Source organism: Vombatus ursinus, unplaced genomic scaffold (genome assembly GCF_900497805.2).
Source record: "Vombatus ursinus unplaced genomic scaffold, bare-nosed wombat genome assembly UNPS02014813.1, whole genome shotgun sequence".
NCBI classification, from domain to species: domain Eukaryota; kingdom Metazoa; phylum Chordata; class Mammalia; order Diprotodontia; family Vombatidae; genus Vombatus; species Vombatus ursinus.
Window position 1 is genome coordinate 7,235,129 of NW_020954591.1, and position 22,857 is coordinate 7,257,985.

Here is a 22,857-nt window from a genome sequence, read left to right on the forward strand (position 1 = left end):
TTAGCTCCCACGAGCTTAACTATCACCAGGAGATGTCCTACCTATCCATACACATATACTACCCTACTCTTTCTCCTCAGCTCCAGTTCTACATCACCAAATACCTATCTACTAGATAGCTCCACCACTAAAACTCATCAAGTCCAAAACTGAACTCATTGTATTTCTCCCTAAACCCATCCCTCCTAATAACTTCCTTATTTCTGTGAAAGGCATCATTATATTTTTAATTAAGGAGATCTGCAACTTTGCAATTATCTTCAACAATTCCCTTTCCCCCTCACCCAACATTTCCCTCCTCCCTGCCCTAATAGCTAATAAATTGCTAAGTGTTATTTACTCTACCTCCAAAACCTCTCTCATATCCACCCCTATTTTTTATTGACACCCTAGTCCTCTAATGGAGTCAAAAAAGCATTCATTATGTACCTATTAAGCACCAGGCACTGTGCTAAGCACTGGTCACCAGTCCTCTTCCTCGGTCCATCTGGACAACAGTCCCCTGAATTAGAATTTCTAGTAACTCTCCACTATAATCCACTCTCCACAAAAGTGCAGTATTGATATTTTTAAAGCACAAGTCTGAACTTATCAATCTACTAGTTAAAAAGCTCCAGTGGCTCCGAAATATAAACTCTTCTTGTTTGACTTCTAAAGTATATCCCATCTGGCTCCACCTTATAATTCCAGATTGATTTTATACCCTAAACATAGTCTACTGGACATCTGGAACAGTCTCCCTCCTCATCTCCATGTCTTGGAATCTCTATCTCCATTTCAAGGCTCAGCTCAGATGCCACTTTCTATACAAGGCCTTCCCCGATTCCCCCAATTGTTAGCATGTCATCCTCCTCTCATCTCAAAATTGCTTTGTATAAATTTTGCATTCACTTATCCATGCACATACAGTACCTATCCACAGCATATCATAAGCTTCTTGAGGGCAAGGACTGTTTTAATTTTTCTCTTTGAACATTTAGCAAAGTTCCTGATACACACCTAATGCTGTTGTTGGAGTCACAAAAATAACAACAATAAATAACCAGCATTCATACAGAACTTTAGGGTTTGCAAAGTGCTTTCCAGGGTTTCTTAAACTTCTTCCACTTAAGACCCCTTTTTGAGTTTCGGAGTTAATTGGTGTTGCATGGCCTGAGGGTATGCACAGTGCAAAATGGGCAGGCTGTGCACAAGGCTGCAATGAAGCTGCCTGAAGTCGGCACCTCAAATTCATTACATGTTTGATTTTAAATTAATTTTTGGTTGTTGCACATTCTTTCTGCTGTTGCCAAATTTTTCCTGACCCCATGGGGCCACAACTCACAATTTCAGAAGTGCTGCTTTACAAGATCTATCTCATTTGATCCTCACTACAACCCTGGGAAGAATATATTATTATTACCCCCATTTTGGATTTGAGGAAACTGGGGGAGACAGAAGTTAAGTGACTCGCCCAGGCTCACAAAGCTATTAAGTGTCAGAGACTGAATTTCAATTCAGATCTTCCAGACTCCAAGCCAAGGGCACTATCCACAGTACCACCTAGCTGCCAATAAATGCTTGTTTAACTGAATTTGAATTTTCTAACTAAAGCATTTTTGTTCCTTATGTTCCCATTACCAAATGTGATTGCACTGCAAAAGATAAAGACTAATATGAATGTCATAGGAAACGCACTTCACAGCATTTAAGTCCAACGTAGCATACAGGTAATATAAGCATTTCATTCGTTCTGTTGTTTCCAAATTGTGAGGAACCATATACTGAGCAAAGATGCGTTCAACAAGCAACCTGTAAGGGAATAATGAGAAAAAATTTTACTGACAAAAAAGCAATGGTCACATAAGTTTGCATGTGGCATTTTTAAAAGGTAGCAGAAGCTATACATGAAATAAGTTATAAATAAACGCAAAGGAATTATGGAGTTTATTTCATATGTGTCTCCATCATGGGTGAAGTTCTGGCAATAGGTAAAAAAATACTAGAAACCATGAGAAAATTACTATGCAGTGGCATGAAAAGTTTACAAAATCTACATATAAGAGCTTCAGTTTTTTAAAATACATGAAAAACTGCAAAGCTTGTTAAGGAAACAATCGATACATAACAAACTTTCCCATATTTCATAAGACTGATAATGAGGAAAGGTCCTCACTTCAAAGTTAAAGTAAGGTCAACTGTTTCTGTTACAAGTAATCAGGTTGCTAGCAGAACTCTTTGTAACTATTATTACTGGTTTAAAATTATTAAGTTTGTCATTAGCACAGCCCAACCTTGATTTTGAAGACAAATTCTCAACCAATAGGTTGGTATGTATTCTTACTAAATGTGTAGAGACCAAAGGATTCTTTTTCTCGTCTGAATCCCATAAGACAAAGGAAAAACAATCAAAACTAAAAATCTGAGATCCTTATAAAACAAAATGTAACAAAAAAAAACTTAAAAGAAAACAGAGACTAGGTACACTCTTGCTTCCAGAAATTATTCCAGTAAGAAATGAGGCACAATTTTATTTTTTAAAATGAAGAGAAAAACCATACCAAGTGGTTTGTAGAGAAATCATTATGGAGAGGAAACTATTGAAATTACAGCAGCGTTAGAAAGGCCTATCAACAACAACCTCTGTTCTATGCTAATCTGAGAGTTGGGAAAGCTGCAACTGCAGTAACAAAGAGACAAAACAAACAGCCTATAGAATTTTTTTTAGGTTATAGTTGCTTTTTCAAATTATTTCCTTAACACTGAAACAATATCTATGCTGGTCAATGGTCATGCAATCCAAGATTCTGACCACAGAGGGATAAGTATAGAAAGGAGTAATAAGACTACTGCTTTGAAGTCCTAAATCTGAACAGTATCTTATACTTTTAAGGCAGAAAAGGTTCTCACTCTTTTCTCTGCAGATCTCTAGGACCTGTAAGACCATCATGGGATTTTAGGAATGTTGAGAACATGATTACTACACAGAACATGAATACTTCCAGACTCAGATTACAACTAGATATTTCTGAAAGAGTTCAGTTTAAATCCTTCTAGGTGGATTCCCTATTTCATTCCTCCACACATTTTTTAGCTTCAGATTTTTGTGAGTCCAAGGGAAATCACATTAGAAATCTGGAATATGAGCATATTATCAAGTCTATGAAGAAAGTCAACTCTTTGCTATCCACTATTCCATATAACAACTTTCCAGTTAACCCTTAACAAAGACATGTTTTGAAAAGTAAAATTTGGAATTTAAAATTAAAATCTCATAGACTCTGGACTTGGTTAATCAGTTTTTCATTTTATCTCTAAAAATTAAAAAAATAAACAAATTTATACACAAGTATATATATATATGATTTTTTCATGTGAAATTAAGATCAATAGTCATTTTGAAGTTGCCTCTATAATGAATCAGAAAAGAAAATTGATAATGCTCCAATGGTTCAAACCTACCGGTCATCAATGCTGTTTTGATAATATATATGTAGCAATTTGTCCTTGATCCATGAAATTTGTTTTGCAGCTTCCTTTCCAGCCTCTGACTGCAACGAATATTTCTTGTAAATTTGGGCAAGTCCCATCATGGCTTCTTTTCTTACTCGCCACTTAAAAAAAAAAAAAATACATATATATCATATATATATACACACACACACACACACATAGTCTTATTTTAAAAATAAGTCATTTTTATTAAATAAGTTCAGAAGAGATCATTTAAAAATTATCTTCTTTTCACTGTATTAAAAAAAACAACTTCTGATATATAGATACTACACATGAACTTGCTAAACAACCAAATATACTTATGATATGCTTACTCTATAAGAAAACACAACTATATTAAAAGTCTGTCACAAATTTATATCTGAATTTTAATATTTCTAATGGGAGAAGCTTTTAAGTTTCTGAATATCTAAGAATGCAAATAAAATTTGCGGCAAATAATGTAGAAGAATTGATTTGTAAAACTCATGTACCATAATCTGTCACTTTATATTTTCCTGACAATTAAAAGTAGTTTAAGTACAAAGGTTTAATACTTCAAAAACATCTGTAATTTCACTAGTATAAATAACTCCCCACCAATGTATCTCTTGGAAGACAGCGGTATTCTACTGACAGAAAATACTGCCACCCAGAAGCTAACTTCTCAATGAGGGAAATTTCTAAACTTAGCTTGATTGGTCCTTAGAACATCCACCCTTGGAACCATAATTGAAATCTTTCCAAATTGGTACGAACTATCCAAAATTAATATTTCCATGACATAACCTTAATGAATCCAGAGATCACATGAATTCCATGAGGCACCATAATGGAGATAATAGGATTTCTGTACTGCAAGTAATCTTAAAAATCAACTAGTCCAATCCCCTCAATTTTGGCAAAGAGAAAATTCAAGCCCAAGAGGATAAGAAACTTGCCCCAGGTTACAAAAGGACCTTAGGGAAGTGAGGTGATTACCTTTACTAAATAAATCAACATCATCATCATCAATAAACGTTTATTAAGCACCTACAATGTACCAGGCAATGTGCTAAATGCTGAAATCATGACTAGTTCACCTTCTTTTCAGGTCTTAGACTACGGCAACTATTTCCAAATTGGCCTCCCTGTTTCCATTCTCTTCTATCTCCAAAATGTCCCTCATACAACTACCAAATTTATAATTTCTCAAACATAAATCTGACCATGAGATACCCCAACTCAAAAATCTTAAGTGGCAACTTATTGCCTCTAAAATAAAATGCAAACATCTGACCTTGTCATTGTATGCAGTACAGTTCCTACCAACCTTCATAGGTCTCTTTTACATTTATTCTCCTTTAAAGACCATTACAATCAAACTGAATTGCTAGTGGTTGCTTATATATAACATTTCATTTCCCACCTCCATGCCAATGTGCAAGGGATCTCCTATCTCTGAAATGCACTACTTCTTGACTTCTGTCCCAAAAAATCTCAAGCTTCTTTCTTTCAAATAACAGCTTCAGTGATTTTTTTCTATGTAACACCTTTGCTCTTCTCTCCCTTACTCTCTCCTATAATTAATATTCTACCTCTTTTTAAATTATTTGTTATTATTTCCTCTTCACTTGTTTGTGTACATTACATCCTTCAGTATAATATAAACTCTTTGGGGTCAAGTGGATTTTTCCTTTATTTTTTGTATCCTCAGCACAGTGTCTTGCATACAATAAGCACTTAATATTTTAAAATTTTAACTGAAATGGAATCACAAATTACGAGGATTACATTTTATACCACTTTTATGCTCAAGTTATCATTGGTAATATGTTACTATCTATTATATCCAGTAAGCAGATCTCCATTGTCTTTTGGAAAACCAGACTTTGATTCTTAAGATATTATGATGTTTTCCATGATTTGTATCCATAAAGCAAGAAGAAAATATTGTTTAAAAAATTAATGTCTTTCACACAGGAACCTGAGACTACTAAAAGATCTATAGAATTCCCTAATTTTAGTCTAGGCTATGCTGTTCCTCTTAGTCACAACTCATCTTCATTACCTGTCCAAAGCCTATGTAATGACAATGATCACAACATTCCACCACTTCTTTGTGGGTTTTTTTTTTTAATTAAAATTTTTTTTTATTATGGACTTAGCAAACAACATTTTAAAAATATTTTTATTATGAACTTAAGAAATAAAACAAGCACTTCCATAACAAAGTGGAATAGAAAAAGGGGATTACACCCGAAACTGCAGATCCATCATGCACAACTTGCTATTCCTTTCAAATATATAAAGTTATTATGTGACTCTGTCTTTTTTCCCCTTCCCTCCCCTCCTTCTCACCCTAGAGATGGCTACCACTAGACACAAACACATGTGTGTATGTCAGTTCTTTCTCTGGATGCAAACAGCATCTTCCTTCATAGGATCTTTGCAGTTAATTTGGGTATTTGTAATAGTCAGAATGACTTGGTCACTCACAGCTGTTCTTAAAACAATACTGGTGTTACTGTATACAATGTTCTCTTGGTTCTGCTCATTTTGCTCTTCAATATTCTTTTTTTTTTTTTTTAAAGGCAATTGGGGTTAAATGACTTGCCCAGGGTCACACAGCTAGTAAGTGTCAAGCGTTTTGTCTGAGATCAAATTTGAACTCAGGTCCTCCTGACTTCAGGGCCAGTGCTCTATCCACTGCACCACCTCGTTGCCCTGCTCTTCATTATTTCATGGGGGTCCCTCTATGCTTTTCTAAAATCAAGTTCATCATTTCTTACAGCAGAGTACTATTTCATCACAAACATATACCATAATTTATTTGGCCGCTCCCCAATTAACAGGCATCTTCACAATCTCCAGTTCTTTTCCACCATGAATTGAGCTGCTGTAAATGTTTTAGAACATACTGGTTCTTTTCCTTTTTTCCCAATCATCTTGGGAAACAGAGGGTACAGGCAGCTCAATAACTCTTTGGGTACAATTCTCCAAAAGGCTGCGATAGCTCACAGATTCATCACCAATGTTATTCAAGATCTCATTTCCCCATCCCCTCCAACATTTGTAACTTTACAATTCTGTCACTTTAGCCAATCTGATAGGTGTGAAATGGTATCTCAAGGTTGTTTTAATTTGCATTTCTCTAATCAAAAATGATTTATAGCATTTTTTTACATAATTATATATTGTTTTGATTTCTTCATTGGAAAACTGCCTATTCATATCCTTTGACTACTTATCAACTGAGGAACCACCACATTCTCCAAACAGCATTAACAAATGAGTTTATATTCTAAACCAATTTTGACATTAGCTACTAAATCTCTCCAATAAGGAAGGTATACATTTTCTGGCTAAGGTGATTTATAGGTTGTTTTGGCTTCCTTGTTTGGGTGATCACATTAAATATTTACAGGAAATGATAGGAATCTCTTTGTTGTTGTTTTTTTCCTTTATCCAGTTTCCATTTTTCAGCATCTACAGATTTTTTTTAAATACTTCTGGAAGAAACTACTGAAATATCTCAGCATCATATCTCTTCATTTTGAGTCTTTTAGTTTGGTGCTGAATTTGACATTTGTTTTAACAAGTTAGTGATCTGGTCACAGTAATCTGGTAGCAGCTAAGTGGTACAGAAAACAGAACACTGAACCTGGAGTCAGGAAGATTTGAGTTCAAACACGGCCACAGACACTTATTGGTTGTGTGATCTTAAGCAAGTCACTCAATCTCCGGCTGCCTCATTTTCCTAATCTGTAAAATGGGCAGAAAACAGTACCTGAGTTCCAGGGTTGTTAAAGTTGTTTTCAGGGTTGTTACAAATAAGATAATATTGTAAAGTGTTTTGCAAACTTTACAGCACTACGTAAAAGTCAGTTATTATTATCATTATCCATCATTATTAATATGCACACAGTCAAGTGATTTTGATAACTTCTACACTGGGAAACAGAAATTTCAACTTCATTCTTTTTATCTTGTTCAGAGCTCACCATGTTGTCTTTTAATTCTGTTTGTGATAGATATAAAGCTTTGAAGTAGTGTATGAGTCTCAGTCTTCTTGAATTTCTTAATATTGGGCCATAGTTTCCAAAAAATTTTTCAACATCTTCTATGGAGAAATTCACAATGAAGTCAACAAACAGCAATTTACATTGTAACTTGGACTGAAAGATTCTTGCCAAGCTCTTCATATAATCTGTCAAATCAATTCTCTGTGGTATATGGTATATAACCTGTTAATTATCTTCAGAATGGTCTTTTTGCTTAGGATCATCAGAAGGACTACTCATTTATGTCTTACAAAACCATTTAAATCGCCAAAATTTATTATCTGCGCTAACTTTGTCGATCCTTTCATATTATACTCCCAAACTATCTTGTATTTATTTTGTATATAATTTGTATTAACTTACATACTGTTTCTTTCATTAGAATGTGAGTTCTTTAAGAGCAAGAACAATTTTGGTGTCTTTCCATCCCCAAAGCCTACCTCAGGGCCTGGCACATAGCAGGTACTTAATAAATGCTTGTTTCAGGGGGCAGCTAGGTGGCGAAGTGAATAGAGCACCGGCCCTGAAGTCAGGAGGACCTGAGTTGAAATTCGGCATCAGACCAAATACTTGACACTTACTAGCTGTGTGACCCTGGGCAAGTCACTTAACCCCAATTGCCTAAAAGTTTAAAAAAAAAATGCTTGTTTGATGGATTACTAATCAATAGAAAAATGAGAAAGTTCTTACACATTTCATAAAACTACTATCATTTTTAGGTAAAGAGTAAAAGAAATCCTCATGATATTGCTTATAAAAAAGAATTTGGTTAAGCTAACTGTCTCTATCCAAGATCAAAGATCTAATATTCTCACCTCCAAGGAGCTACAGTGGCTTCTTAAAACTATTAGGAGACAAGTTAAATGACTTTTTTGGTAAAGAAAAAAAAAAAAAGAATAAAGTATTCATTAAAAGCTTATCGTTTACAGTAAATTTACATGGTGCTAAGCATTCAATATGCAAATAGGAAAGACAGTCTCTGGTCTCAAAGAGTTCACATTCTAATTAGGGAGCAGCACATATGGAAGATTTCAATTCAAAGTCAGATGGAAAGGTAGGGAATAGCAGCAAAGAGTAAGATAATTCTTCTTTAATATCATTTCCACAGATAAAAATCACATCATTTTGTTATGCCAAGGTCTTTGGAGGTAAGAACTTTCTTTTACCGCTCTTCATTAGCTATGGTGTATCAGGAGCAGTTGCCAGACTGCATCTCCAGAGGCATTACTTCCCAGGATGACTGGTAGCACTGACCTATAATTCTCAAGGCTCTTTGGTTCAGGGTCCTGAACTATCTTCATCAGGGCCTAAGACAAGATGGTGGCCAAAGTAGGTGGTCTGACTTGCCTAAAACATGTTGCCTCCTGTCTCTCTTTCAGACTGCCTTGCTACTTAAGCTAGGCTAGCTTGTCTGCCCTCTGGGTTGCAGTTCATCGGGATGGCTGCTCCTTCTTCACAACAGTTGATACTCTGGATGATGGCTATGAGAGTTGGTCTAGAAACAGTTTGGAGGTATGGGAGGTGCTGCTGATCCCAGAGCTTTGCATCTATCTGACTGTTGATGGCAGTTGGTCAGAAGTTGTTCCTGCTGGTAATATAAAGAAGGTGGACACCCTCTCTACAATGATTTCTTCTTTTAATAATGACTTTGGGGGCTGAGCTGGAAGTAGGTCTGGAGGCTGAGGAGTGGGAACACTGCCATTCCCAAGGCTCTCAGGGTTCATGGTCCAACTGTTCTGCTGGTGGGTTGGCCTGACCCAAGTCTCTGCCCGCTCCAACCCATCCTCCATTCAGCCACTAAAGTGATCACATCACACCCACCCCCCACTTGATAAATACAGTGGCTTCATAGTGCCTCCAGGATCAAATACAAAATGTTCTGTTTGACATTCGAAGCTCTTAATAACCCAGCCCTCTCTTACCTTTCCAGTTTTCTTATACCTTACTTCTCAACTCATACTTTTTGATCAAGTGACACTGGCCTCCTGGCTGTTCCATAAACAAGACACTTCGTATCTCCTTGCTCCAGGTATTTTCTCTGGCTATCTCCCAGGCCTGGTATATTCTCCCTCCTTATCTCCAACTACTGATTTGCCTGGCTTCCTTTAAGTCCCAACTAAAATCCCACCTGCTATTATAGGAGGCCTTCCTTAACCCCTCTTAATTCTAGTACTTCCATCAGTCCATTTTTTTTTCTATCTATTCTATACACAGCTTGCTTTGCATATATATGTATATATATATGTGTGTGTGTGTGCTTTTTTTTTAAGATATTGTCTCCCCCATTAGATTGCAAACTACTTGATGTCAAGAACTGTGCTTTACCTCTTTCTGAATCCCCAGCACTTAGCACAGTGTCTAGCACATTGTAGGCACTTAATAACTATTTATTGATTGATCTGGCTAAAATGTGTGATGGAAACATTCATTTTCTTTGGATTTCACTTAATTAACGTTGCCATCCCTGTCTGACATTAAAACACAACAACTAGAAAATGTCTATATTGTGGTGTTGGCACAACTGGAAAGAAGATTATACACTGAATGTTTCAAATTACTTACATACACAGCCAAAGATGATAATAAAATCTGATACTTTTACCTGTTGTTCCCTAATTTTCCTTGCCTATATTGAGTATATCACTAAACCAAATGATTCACCAAATAAACTTAAAACAGTAACAGACTAGTCACTCGGTGGGGAAGACTCACTTGAAAGCAAACACATGCCAGCATTACAGAGTCAGTAAGTCAACATGCATTTATTAAGTGCTTATTATGTGTCAGGCATTGAGCTAAGTGCCTGCTGACTTAGATAATTCAGTGCTGGACAGAACACATAGGCTATTCCAAGGACAAAGATTCCAGGCTAAATAAAGTGAGCTAGAACTAGTCATGTGTTGCTTTACTAGGATTGGGGTTTTTTGTTGCATATAATTGCATGGCAACAATATCACAAACAATACTCCATTAAAATATACACTGATCTCATTAACATTGATATCGGCACCTACATCTTGACAGGAGACAGAAAAAGAATGAAGAAATGCAATAAAGTGTGAGTCCCAAAGGACCTCTAAACATTAACATTTAAAATCATAAAAACTATGGTTATCACATAGAGTAAAAACATAGAAGTGAAATAGAATGGTTTAAGTTCTTGAATTTTTCATTACTACAAGCAGTCCCATTTCTAAGTTTAACAATGAGACACTAAATTATTTCAAGCATTAAAAATGCCATTAAAAAGTCAGCAGAAAGGCACTGTTATGTAGTAGAAACAGAATCTGCCTTAAAGCTATAAAGGCCTAGGTTCAAATCCTGTCTCTGACACAAACAGTACTGTGTCACATAAACAATGTGACCCTTGGCAAGTCATTTCCTATTTCCAAGCTCCAAGTAACTACCAAAGACTATCAGTTATTGAAGATGTACAGGCTCTGTAGGTCTAGGGAGTTTCTTCAATAAGAAATTCCCCATACCAGTAAAATAAAGATGCAGTTCCTATTACTATTTCGCCAGCAAATGTGTTACTAAGCCTATCGAGGTAGGGGAAGAAATGTAGAAACATAAATCTGAAATATTTAGCAGCTCAAATTACAAATAATCACTCGCGCCTACTTACCCGTTTGTCTAATGTTCGCTCTCGCACAAAATTAAGTAAGTGATCATTAACAAGTAGAATATCTTTTTTAGCTGCTGTAACTATAGATACAATAACATCATGTCTAATGGCTTCTTCAGGATCATGTGATCTCACTTTAAGATATTCTGAAAGAAAAAATTTCTATAATGAGAATTAATATTTTTGTAGTTTAAACTAATTAAAGAAATCATATAAGTAATGAAAACATGCCTCAAAAGGAAAAAAGGAATTAGTAAATTTTAACAAAAACTGGGTCACCAGAATCTGAAAAGAATTATTTATATTAGTTTAATGCAGATAGGTGGTAGATTGTTTTCCTACCATTATTTCTTGACCTCTGCTATTGTATATAAAAGGAGAGAGAATAATTTCTTTTATGCAATATTTATTTTGTTTGTAGGAGGGAGGTCAGAATGTATTATAATGTCAAAGTAAATTTTTTTTTGGAGAAAGATCAGAATGTTTACTTTATAATCCCTTAAATTATACAAAGTTTTGTGAAAAGATTGATATTTAGGAGAAAATACAGTTAATTTCAGAAAGACAGCAGAACAAAAGAACTTCTTTTGAAAAATTAATGAGATAGGGAGAGATGCAACTGATTTAGCAAATGTGAATTGATATGACTGAAGGGCTTAAAGTCAAAGATGAATTAAATTTAATACAGTGGATTAGTAGGTAATTTTAAAAAAGTAGGTAATTTAAATTAGCAGATGAAAAAATTCAGCAATGATACTCTGAGCATTTGAAAAGACTAGATACTCACAGTTGCTGCATATGACAGCATTTAACTTCAACAAAAATATTGAACCCATTCAACAGTGTCTCCCTCAAGTCCTTTCTTCTAAAACTCAAAAGTTCTCTGTATGAGTCACTCCCTCTTCTGTTTTCTCTGGGCACAACATTTTTCTAGGACTTTGGATTCTTAAATCTAAGCCTTGTCCTCTTGACTTTCCTCTAGCCATCATCCCGTCCCATTAGTCTCTCCCTTGACAATAACTTCTTCCCATTTGCCTTATAAAGATGCTTTATTCTCCCCAATCTTAAAATATCTTTCTCTTAGCCCTTCAACACCATTGAGCTAAATTCCAATCCTCTTCACAACCACACTTCTTTAAAAAGAAGACTAGATCATGTGCTTCTACATTTTCACAACCCACTCAACTCAACAACTCCTTGCAACTGGGCTCTGGCTTATCAAACCACTCTTTACCACGTCTTTTGAACCTCACTCATTCTGTCTTTTTTTCTTCTGCTTTTTGCTAACAGTCTCCAGAGCTGAAATGCCCTGCTTTCCAGCTGTCAAAAAGACAGCTTTGCTCATCCCAATATATAAATCAAGCCCATCCTACCCATTCCCACAACACTATATAGCCCATAGAATAGTCCCATATTATCAATGTCTTGGTCTTTCCAGCTTAATTCAACATAAAGTAGTTTTGATATAAATTAAAATCTGTACTTACAGGCTAATCAGAAAGTGAATGAACAATGCATGAAAAAATACCCATGTGTAAATTTGATTATGGAGAAGAAAAGCCGCTAGTTTTAATTCAAGGGGGAGGAAAATACAGTTAGCCCATTTAAATCACTAGGACAAGAAATAAACAGGAGAGTAGGAAGTAAAAGTTGCTGCAATAAGAATTAATGAAAAGACTTTAAGAACCATTTGGATTTAAGAAGCTTCTAGAAAAGTGTGAAGAATACAAATTAGGTTGAGAGGAATCTAATACATAAAGCACAAGAGAATGAAACCAAGGTTTAAAAAAAAAAGGAATTAGAATTCATGAAAGACTGAACACTACACCACAGAAGGGGCAACAACTGAGTTTTGAGCTTTTAGGTTTTAGATCTTAATTCACCTAACAAAAGAAGGAAAATAGATACATTCAGTTCAAGAGAGATAACAGAAAAAAGGACAAATCATAAGTGAAAGGAGAACTATCCATGAAGACTTAACAATTATTAAATACTGACAGTCCCAGGAAAGAATTAGAAATTACCGGGGGGAAAAAAAAAGTAGAAACCCCAAATTTTAAAGGATATAAAAAAAAGAAAAAAATTAAGAATCAGAAACATTAGAAAATATAAGATACTAAAAGATTACACAGAAATGATTTTATCTATCATTTCTAATGGAAAATATAAGAAATGACAAACATAGCATAGACTACAGAAAGAGATTTTTAAAGGAGTAGTAAATGTATGAAGGGAGGAAAATCTTTGGGCTTTCAAATTGGTAAAATCTTACACTAAAACAAAAATGGTTAAAAGACAACCTAGCTGAAGATTCTAAAAAAATTTCATATTATTCAGGTCACTAGAATTCTAAGATTTATAGCTCTCATTCAGCTAACCATGAAAATAAACATATGCTTCTATTTGGAAGACCAATAGCAATGTTGAATGGGGGTGGGGGGGAGAAGGATGGGAGATTTGGTGTCAATGAACCTATAGATACCTCTGCCATTTACCAGCTGAGTGATTTTGCTCAAGTTATTTAATTCATCTAGTCTCAGTTTCCTCATCTGTAAAATTAAAGGGCAGTACTAAATAATCTCTAAGACCCCTCTTAGCTCTTAAGCCTCCAAGTCCATAAACTGACTGTAACACTGAAATATGAAGTAATGAGATTAAAATAATTCTAGCATTATTAACATATCTGTGTGACAGAATGTTAGGATCTACCAACAAAGTAGAAATTACTGATTAAATAATTACCAACAGGTAGCTTATCCATAGTAAACACTTTTTCATCAAGGTCTTGTTGACTGAGAAAATGTCCCTATTTCAAAAATCTGTAAGTTTACCAACATCTCCTTCCATTGATGCTGATCTTCTGTATTAGTATATAATCTTTCAGGGTTGCTACTACGGTTGAAAAATTGATCAACCTGCAGCTAACTGTTCATGAGCCTTTCTGAACTGCCAACAAAAACACAGTCTACCACTAAACCTATATTCAATACCTTTCCAGCTTGGTAGGACCTACTAGAGATTATGTTCCCATGGCATTGCCTTATAGTACAAAGGCTACCTCTATACAGATGAGACACTGGACTAAGGCCTTGGTGAACGGGTGAAAACATCTCTTGGGTGTTCTTAGAGAGAATGTGTATGTGAGAGAGAGAGTGAGTGAGTGTGTGTGTGTGTGTGTGTGTGTGTGTGTGTGTGTGTATGTGTTAGAGAAGGCAGCTGAAGAACACATACTGATTTCCACTTTTCTTAGAAATGGACATGAACTTTATACAACAGGTTTTTTTGCACACATAAAGACCCATTATTAGCATCCATGTCTATGTCCATCTCTTTCTCTAAGTGCGTATAAAGAAAAAAGGAAAAACAATCTGTGCCCTTAAGAGTACAACACATAGAGGCAGCTAGGTGGCACAGTGGATAGAGCACCAACCCCAGAGTCAGGAGGACCTGAGTTCAAATCTGGCCTCAGACACATAATACTCATTAGCTGTGTGACTCTGGGCAAATCACTTAACCCCAACTGCCCTCACAAAAAAAAAAAAAAAAAAAAAAAAAAAGAGAGAACATACAAACACAAAAACTTAATCACACACACACTCAGCACACAATATATCTATATCTATCTATACATATATACATATATACACACACATGTACAACATGCACATGCTTGTGCACGCACACACACAGTTTAAAGAGAAGAAAAGCTCAAAAAACTAAGGAGATAAGGAAGGACTTCCCAAAGGAGGTGGCATGTAACTTGGCGAGACTTAACGGAAACTAGGAGTTCTAAGAGGCAAAAATGAAGTGGGAATATATTCCAAGAGAAGCAGGCTGATAGAGAAACAAAGAGGCAGAAAATTCAATGTTGAATTCAGGAAAAAAAAAAGACTAGTTTGGGCTGCTAAAGTTTCTTAGTTGGGGAATAACATGGTCAGTTGGGAACAGTGCAGACAACAGATTGCAGACTATAAACGGGGAGGCTGTTGCAATGCTTCAGGCAAGAGATAGTATAGATCTCAACCTAATGTGAGGGCTGTGTATAGAGAAAAGGGGACAGCTCAAAGAGATATCATAGAAGTTCAACTGATTAGATTTAGTAGCTAATTCAACATACAAGAGAAAAAAGAAAAGTCAAGGTTGATGCTAAGGCTGAAATCCAGATGACTGGAAATAATGGGAGAGGTTCAAGAAAATGGAAGAGAGTAAGAGTAAGTTCAATTTTGAACACAATAATAATAGCTAGTATTTATATAGCACTTTAAAGTTTGTAATGTGCTTTACAAATACTATCTCATTTTATTCTCACAAACACCCTAGGAGTAAATGCTATTATTACCTCTACTTTACATATGAACAAACTGAGGCAAACTGAAGTTAAGTGATTTGCTTAGGGTCTTAGAGCTAGTAAGTGTCTGAGGCTGGATTTGAACTCCAAGCCCAAAATTCTATTCCCTGGACCACCCAAATCCAATTTGTTGTTGTTTATTGTTGTTTCAGTTGTTTTTCAATCATATCTAATTCTTCACGATCCGATTTGGGGTTTTCTTGGCAAAGATACTAGAGTGGTTTGCCATTACCTTCTCCAGCTCATTTTATTAGTGAAGGAACTGAGACAAGCAGGGTGAAGTGACTTGCCCAGGGTCACACTGCTAGTAAGTTTCTGAGGCCACATTTGAACTCAGGAAGATTAGTGCTTAGTATGTAACAGGCACTACGGGAATACAAAGAAAAATAAAAACATTATTCTCACTCTCAAGGAGTTCACATTCTAATGGGGAAACAACATATAAATAACTATGACATATAAAGAGACATAGAGCAAATGAAAGGTAATCTTAGAAGAAGGCACTATTGAATGGGGTTGGGGAGGGAAGATAGAGAAAGTTCTCCTGCAGAAGGTAGGATTTAGGCAAACTGGAAGGAATATAAGAAACCTAAGAGGCAGAGGTGAAGCGGGAGACTATTTCAGGCAAAGGGGACAGAAAACCAGCACAAAAATACAGAGGCAAGATGTTGGGAAAAGCAAATGGGTCAGCAGAGCTGAAGTGTAGTGTAAAGAAGAGTAAAGTACAAGAAAACTGAGAAGAGTCAGAAATCAAGGCATTGGGAAAAATAGTATGATCAAAGATTATCATCAGAACAAAGGATTTCAACAATCATGAAGATGGAAATAGATTAGCTATGGGTGATGGCTAGACCAAAGACATGATCATCTCTGTGTGTAGCTGATGGGGAGTAGAGAAGCAAGGCTTGAGAACTGAGCAGAATGAGAATGGCCTGGGGGTTGAGAGATAACAACCACTAGGATCTTGAATTGAACTGAGAAGCTGTGCAGGAAAACGAAAAGGGAACTGAAAAATTTATCAGCTCTTCCAGAGTCAGGTCTTCATATAATTTCATAATATTAAATATAATTATCAAATCTCATAGGACTACAGAATTTAGAACTGAAAGAAATCTTAAGAGGTCATTTTCTAGTCTAATCTCTTCATTATTTTATAGAGGAGGATACTGAAACCCTATAATGTTAACTTATAAAGTTCGACAGACTTGAACCTGTTCAAGACCATCATAAAGATCAAGAAAGGAGGCACTCCCCAATACCAACAAAATCTCCAAAAAAGCCTAGAATAACATCCCTTGGGCAAACAGAGGGTTCATACCATATGCACAAGTAACAAAAGTAGCCACCATCAGGGAAGTGTTCATAGACTGTTAACTGCATGGATTATTAAAAATAACTAACATATACACAGTGCTTTAAAGCTTACAAAATGTTTTACATATAGAACCAAAGTAGATTAAGAGAAATTTCCCCAAGGTACCTTTCCTGCAAAGTTTTCCTGTTCTGATCCCTCCTAAAATTCTCACATATTTACTTATCTGTATACAAGTTATATCTACCTGTCCCAACTACAACATAAGTTCTTTGAGGAAAGGGACAAAGTCCTTTCTGTCTCTGTATCCTCAGTGACTAGAAAATTGTTTTGCATACATTAGACATTAAATGTTAGTAAAATTCAATTTTGTTAAAAAAGTGATATGCTCAAAGTCATATAGTTATTAAATAGGAACGAAAATCAGAATATTCCTATGGGGGGGCGGGGGCAGCTAGGTGGCGCAGTGGATGGAGCACTGGCACTGGATTCAGGAGGACCTGAGTTCAAATCTGGCCTCAGCCACATAACACTTACTAGCTGTGTGGCCCTAGGCAAGTCACTTAACCCCCATTGCCCCCCCCCCCCAAAAAAATATCCCTATGAAAGTCAGTTTAAAATGTTCTGAAGTAGGGGCAGCTAGCTAGGTGGCACAGTGGATAAAGCTCCAGCCTTGGAGTCAGGAGGACCTGAGTTCAAATCTGGCCTTAGACACCTAACACTTACTAGCTGTGTGAACATGGGCAAGTCACTTAACCCTAATTGCCTCACAAAATAAATAAATAAAATGTTCTGAAGTCCAAAATAAAGCAAGTTTCCTTATGTCTAATAGTGGTAGTTTCCAAAGGTATTGATCAAATACTGACATTAGTTAAGTGGGTACCACAAAGAATAAGCAGGTGCTCAGAAGAAGAAAAAAAGACAAAAATAGAAATGTAAGAAAAACAACGTTAAGTCCCAGGAAAATACTAAAAACATTCTAATATTTATTAAACTATATGCAAAATTGCTTTAAACATTTTAGCTTCAGCTACTTTGGGGGAATACTATGACCTTTAATTTCGAATTCCCTAAATTTCCTAACAGACTTCCCATTAAGTTTGACCACTATAATTAAGCAAGTTTATTTAAAAAAATCACAATGATAAATAACATCATTTTAGTTAAGCTATAAACTTCCTTTATTACTTGAATGTAAAGCACATATACCAAGTTCTGAATTTCTCTATTCCCATAAAGATGTTAGGATCTATAATTACTTACCCTTTAAACATGGTTACCTAAACACTGGGTCATTTTATAAAGTGAAATCCTCTTGGAATAATCAACAATTCAGTATTAAATCTACTTGAGACTCTAAAAATCCTAAATCCCCCAGAAATTTTTAGACTTGCCCTAAGCTGAGGAGACACATTCTCTCCAAAGATTCCTAGTTTACTATCAGATGTCTTCAACATCGTATTACAGAGTTACAGATTTTAGTATGCTAAGGCCAGCTAGGTAGTGCGGTAGATTGAGTGTCTGGTCTGGAGTCAGGAAGACTCTTGTTCGAAGTTCAAATCTGGCCTCAAGACACTTACTAGTTACAAGACTCAGGGCAAGTCACTTAACCCTTTTGCCTCAGTTTCCTCATCTGTAAAATGAATTAGAGAAGTAAATATCAAGCCACTCTAGTATCGTTGCCAAGAAAACCCAAATGGGGTCATGATGAGTCAGACACAACTCAAAACAACTCAACAACAACAACAAAGAAGGCCCACTTCATCAATGATTAACAAATGTGGCTATCAATACAGAAAATGCAATTTACCTGTTGAAAGTCCCCAACATAACACTAAATGAGCAATTAATCATTTCTTTGAAAAAATTTCTTATAAAAAATTCCTTAGTACCTGTCAAATCCTTTGCCAAATCAGGATGGTTCATAAGGCAATGGCTAGCAAATTTCACACATTCAAGACGTATAGGTACATGAATATCATTAAACCTATTTGAAATGAAAAAGAAATATATTTAAAATGAGATAAATAGTAAAATTAATGTGAACTCAATTCTTACTCAAAAAATAAGCATTTATTTCATTTAAGAAAAGACATTTTCATAAGATAACTGGATTAAAACCACTTAAGTTTCTATTTTCTTGTACCACAAAACCCAAAAAACTTTGTCAAGTCTGTTGATTTTGTGTGTATTTTAATGTTGTGGGGAAATAACAACAATTTTTCAAATAATTTTTTTTTAACAAGGACAGGGCAAATTACTCAATTAAGGAGAGGAGATTTTTTGAAAGGAATGAGATGTGGAACACTGACGCAACATGACTAATTTAATTTAAATATAAAACTCTATAATGTCAATTTTATTAAGAATGTGTTATAAAAAATACATGATTCTTAAATCATCAGGAAAATTGTACTTAATTTTATTTTGCAACAAAATGTTAGAAATCTCTAAGTAAAAAAAATAAAATAATCTGTATAAAATTGGCTTTCCTTAAAAAAAGGGGGGGGGGATACAAAATAAAGTCAAAATGGGTACACAATTTAGATATAAAGGCTGATACTATAAGCACACTGGGAGAGCAAGGAATAGTTTAACTGTCAGATTTATGGAGAACAGAAGAATTTATAACCAAACAAGAGACAGAGAACATTATGAAATGCAAAATAGATAATTTTGATTACATTAAATTGAAAAGTTTTTCCACAAAGTCAATGCAATCAAGATTAGAAGAGAAGCAGAAAACTGGGAAAGAATTTTTACAATCAGTGTCTCTCATGAGGGCCTCATTTCTAAAATATATAGAAAATTAAATCAAATTTATAAGAATACAAGTCATTCCCCAATTGACAAATAGTCAAAGGATATGAACAGGCAGTTTTCAGAGGAAGAAATTAAAACTATCTATAAGTCATATGGCGAAATGCTCTAAATCACTATTGATTAGAGAAATGCAAATCAAAATGACACGAAGGTACCACACCACACCTATCAGATTGGTTAACACATGACAAAATAGGAAAATAATAAATATTGGAGAAGATGTAGAAAAATTGGAACACTAATTGTTGGAGTTGTGAAATTATCCAACCACTCTGGAGAGCAATTTGGAACTATGCCCAAAGGGCTATAAAAATGTGCATACCCTTTGACCCAGCAATAGCACTTCCAGTGCTGTATCCCAAAGAGATCATAAAAATGGGAAAAGGACCCACATGTACAAAAATATTTATAGCAGCTCTTTCTGTGGTGGCAAAGAATTTGAAATTGAGGGGATACCCATCAATAGGGGAATGGCTGAACAAGTTGTGGTATATGAATGTAATGGAATACTATTGTGCTAAAAGAAATGATGAGCAAGCAGACTTTAGAAAAACCTGGAAAGACTTCTATGGTCTGATGCTGAGTGATGTGAGCAGAACCAGGAGAACATTATATACACTAACAGCCACAATGTGCAATGGTTAATTTTGATAGATTCATCTCTTCTTAGCAATGCAAGAATCCAAGACAACTCCAAAGGACTCATGATAGAAAATGCTATCCAAATCCAGAAAAAGAACTATGGAATTCGAAGTATACTATTTGCTCTTTTTTTTTTTCCTTTTGTTTTATTTTTTCTTTCTTGCGGTTCCTCCTATTGGTTCCAATTCTTCTTTACAACGTGACTAATGTGAAAATATGTTTAATAAGAATGTATATATAGAGTCTATATCACATTGCATGCCGTCTTGGGGACAGAGGAGGGGGAGAAAATTTAAAACTCAAAAGCTTACGGAAGTCAATGTTGAAAACTAAAAATAAATTAATTAATTTTTTTTTTAAAAAAGGAAATATAGAAGTATAGTGCAGTGGAGAGAAAACTGAAATTTAAGAATTGGCTTTTAGTTCCATTTCTGCCAGCTTCACTAGGTGCTAGCAATCTTGATCAAGTCTCTTGAAGTCTCTGAGCTTGTTTCCTTAACTAAAGTGCTTTGCAACCATCAAGTGTTATTTCATAAATGGACACTCTCATTAATCCAATTTAATATTAACAGGTTAGATAATTTTCCTTAAGGTCAGAAAACTCCTACTAATCTGAATAAAATTTTAAAAATATCAAAAAAACTAGATATTTAAATTTGAACCAGTCATAATTGATAATTTCAAAAATCTTAGTTTTGATACAATTTCTGAAATTTTTTCCTAATAGTCCTTCTATTTTTTTTTTTTTTTTTGGAGGAGGAGGGTATCCAAATAAGTGATTTCATCAGTAGAAGAAATTGCTATGGGGCAGCTAGGTGACAGTGGATAGAGCACCTGCCCTGGAGTCTGGAGGACCTGAGTTCAAATCTGGCTTCAGACACATGATATTCACTAGCTGTGTGACCCTGGGCAAGTCACTTAACCCCACAGCCTCACCAAAAACAAACAAACAAACAAAAAAAGAAATTATTATTATGGAAATTCCTTCTACTGATGAAAATCAGTACAATTCATTTTCAACCTTCTTAAAAAATGCTTGGGGCACTGAACAGTTAAGTGAGTAGCCAGTATTCACAGAGATCACATGAAACTAGTTCTTCCTGATACCAAGGCTCTTTATGTACTATGACACAATGCCTCTAAACATTCCTTATATACAGGTAGGAAAATAAAAGTCAAAGCTATCCTGAGTACTATAAATAAGAAAAGAAAAATGCTGAAACCAAATACCAAATTTAACCATAGATATTTATGTCAAATGATTTTATTTATGGGATTCAATAAAGGAGAGTCCCAAATTTGGATTCTAGTTCATAGGCCCATTCAAGTTTTAATAAATAAAGCTTAATAAATGAAGCTTGATGCTAAATTCCTTTTAATACCTTAGATTTCCAGATTTACAAGATAAGAATAAAAATATTTGCCATATACATCACAAGTTAATTTAGCAAAATACTCATTAAATATTTTAAAAGTATTTGTATATAACTACACAGCTAATTAACAGATAAAATTATTAAAATTTGAAATACAATTTAATAAATTATCCTCTAAGAACTTTTTAAAATATGAATTAATACATTCCCTGAGAACCAGCATTAAAAGCTAATGCAATTAAAAAGCATGATTTAGTTTCAAAATATTTACTGAAATGCTTTAAATTTTAATAAATTTACATTAACCACTTAATTTCATTTTAGGATTATAATTGAATCAGAGATTTGTAAGTCACTGAGTTTAATCCTTTCACAAAGGAAACTAATATATATCTGGACATTAGGGATTTCCTCAAGTTCACACAGTTAGAGGCAGGTACTTCAACCAAATTCAAAATATTTTCCACTGCAAACTATTTTAATAACCAAATTTCCATTAATCAAATTTATAAGCTAAAATTTTAGCACTGATTAAATGGATGACTCAAATTTAAGATGGAAGGAACCATCTACTCCAAAATTCTGTATTGCAAACACTAAAATACACATGCTCTAGAATCAAAATATTCATTTAAATAATAAATGGATATAACAAAGAACCCTAAACATTTTGACAAATATTTTAGTAAAATATATTTTTAATATTCAAGCTCTAGATTTTAAACTTCATGTAATTCTTACGAAATAACAATGTATTCTAAAATCAAGAAATTGTCCATGTCCATATGTGAATTATTCATGGATGCTCTGAAATTGAGCTACCTCCATTCTCAAAATCCAATTAAGCCCTTACGTAGAATACCGCTGATCTCAGTTAGTATATATTCTTACGAGCCAAAGAAATGACACCAGGGTTATTTATCGTTTTGTATTAAGGGTCCTTTTTCATTTCAATAAGCCTAGGTAATCAAATGAACTAAGAAATTTCCAAAACGAGGTAATAAGTAAACAAAATATGGTCCTAGTATTAGTGTAATGGAATACAATGCAACTAAGAGAGAAACACAAGAAATATAAAAAGACTAATAAATACAAAGCAGGAAAAAGCAGAATCAAAAGAACCAAGTACATAGTATGCAGAAAAGTGAATGGAAATGAATAGACAAATAATCTAGAGATTTGGAGAGAATAAATCCAAAGTTGCAATTTTATGC

General features: G+C 34.8%; 1 protein-coding gene across 2 annotated transcripts in view; it reads right to left on the bottom strand.

The window, feature by feature from the left end:
* PDS5B (PDS5 cohesin associated factor B) overlaps positions 1 to 22,857 on the bottom strand; it is a 153,517-nt gene that overhangs the window by 97,822 nt on the left and 32,838 nt on the right. For both annotated transcript variants that reach the window (XM_027835114.1, XM_027835113.1), the window contains exons 10-13: positions 18,695 to 18,789; positions 11,143 to 11,288; positions 3,442 to 3,593; positions 1,678 to 1,791 (exon numbers count right to left, since the gene is read on the bottom strand). In XM_027835114.1, coding sequence (XP_027690915.1) covers positions 1,678 to 1,791; positions 3,442 to 3,593; positions 11,143 to 11,288; positions 18,695 to 18,789 — 507 coding nt within the window. The remainder of the gene's footprint in view (positions 1 to 1,677; positions 1,792 to 3,441; positions 3,594 to 11,142; positions 11,289 to 18,694; positions 18,790 to 22,857) is intronic.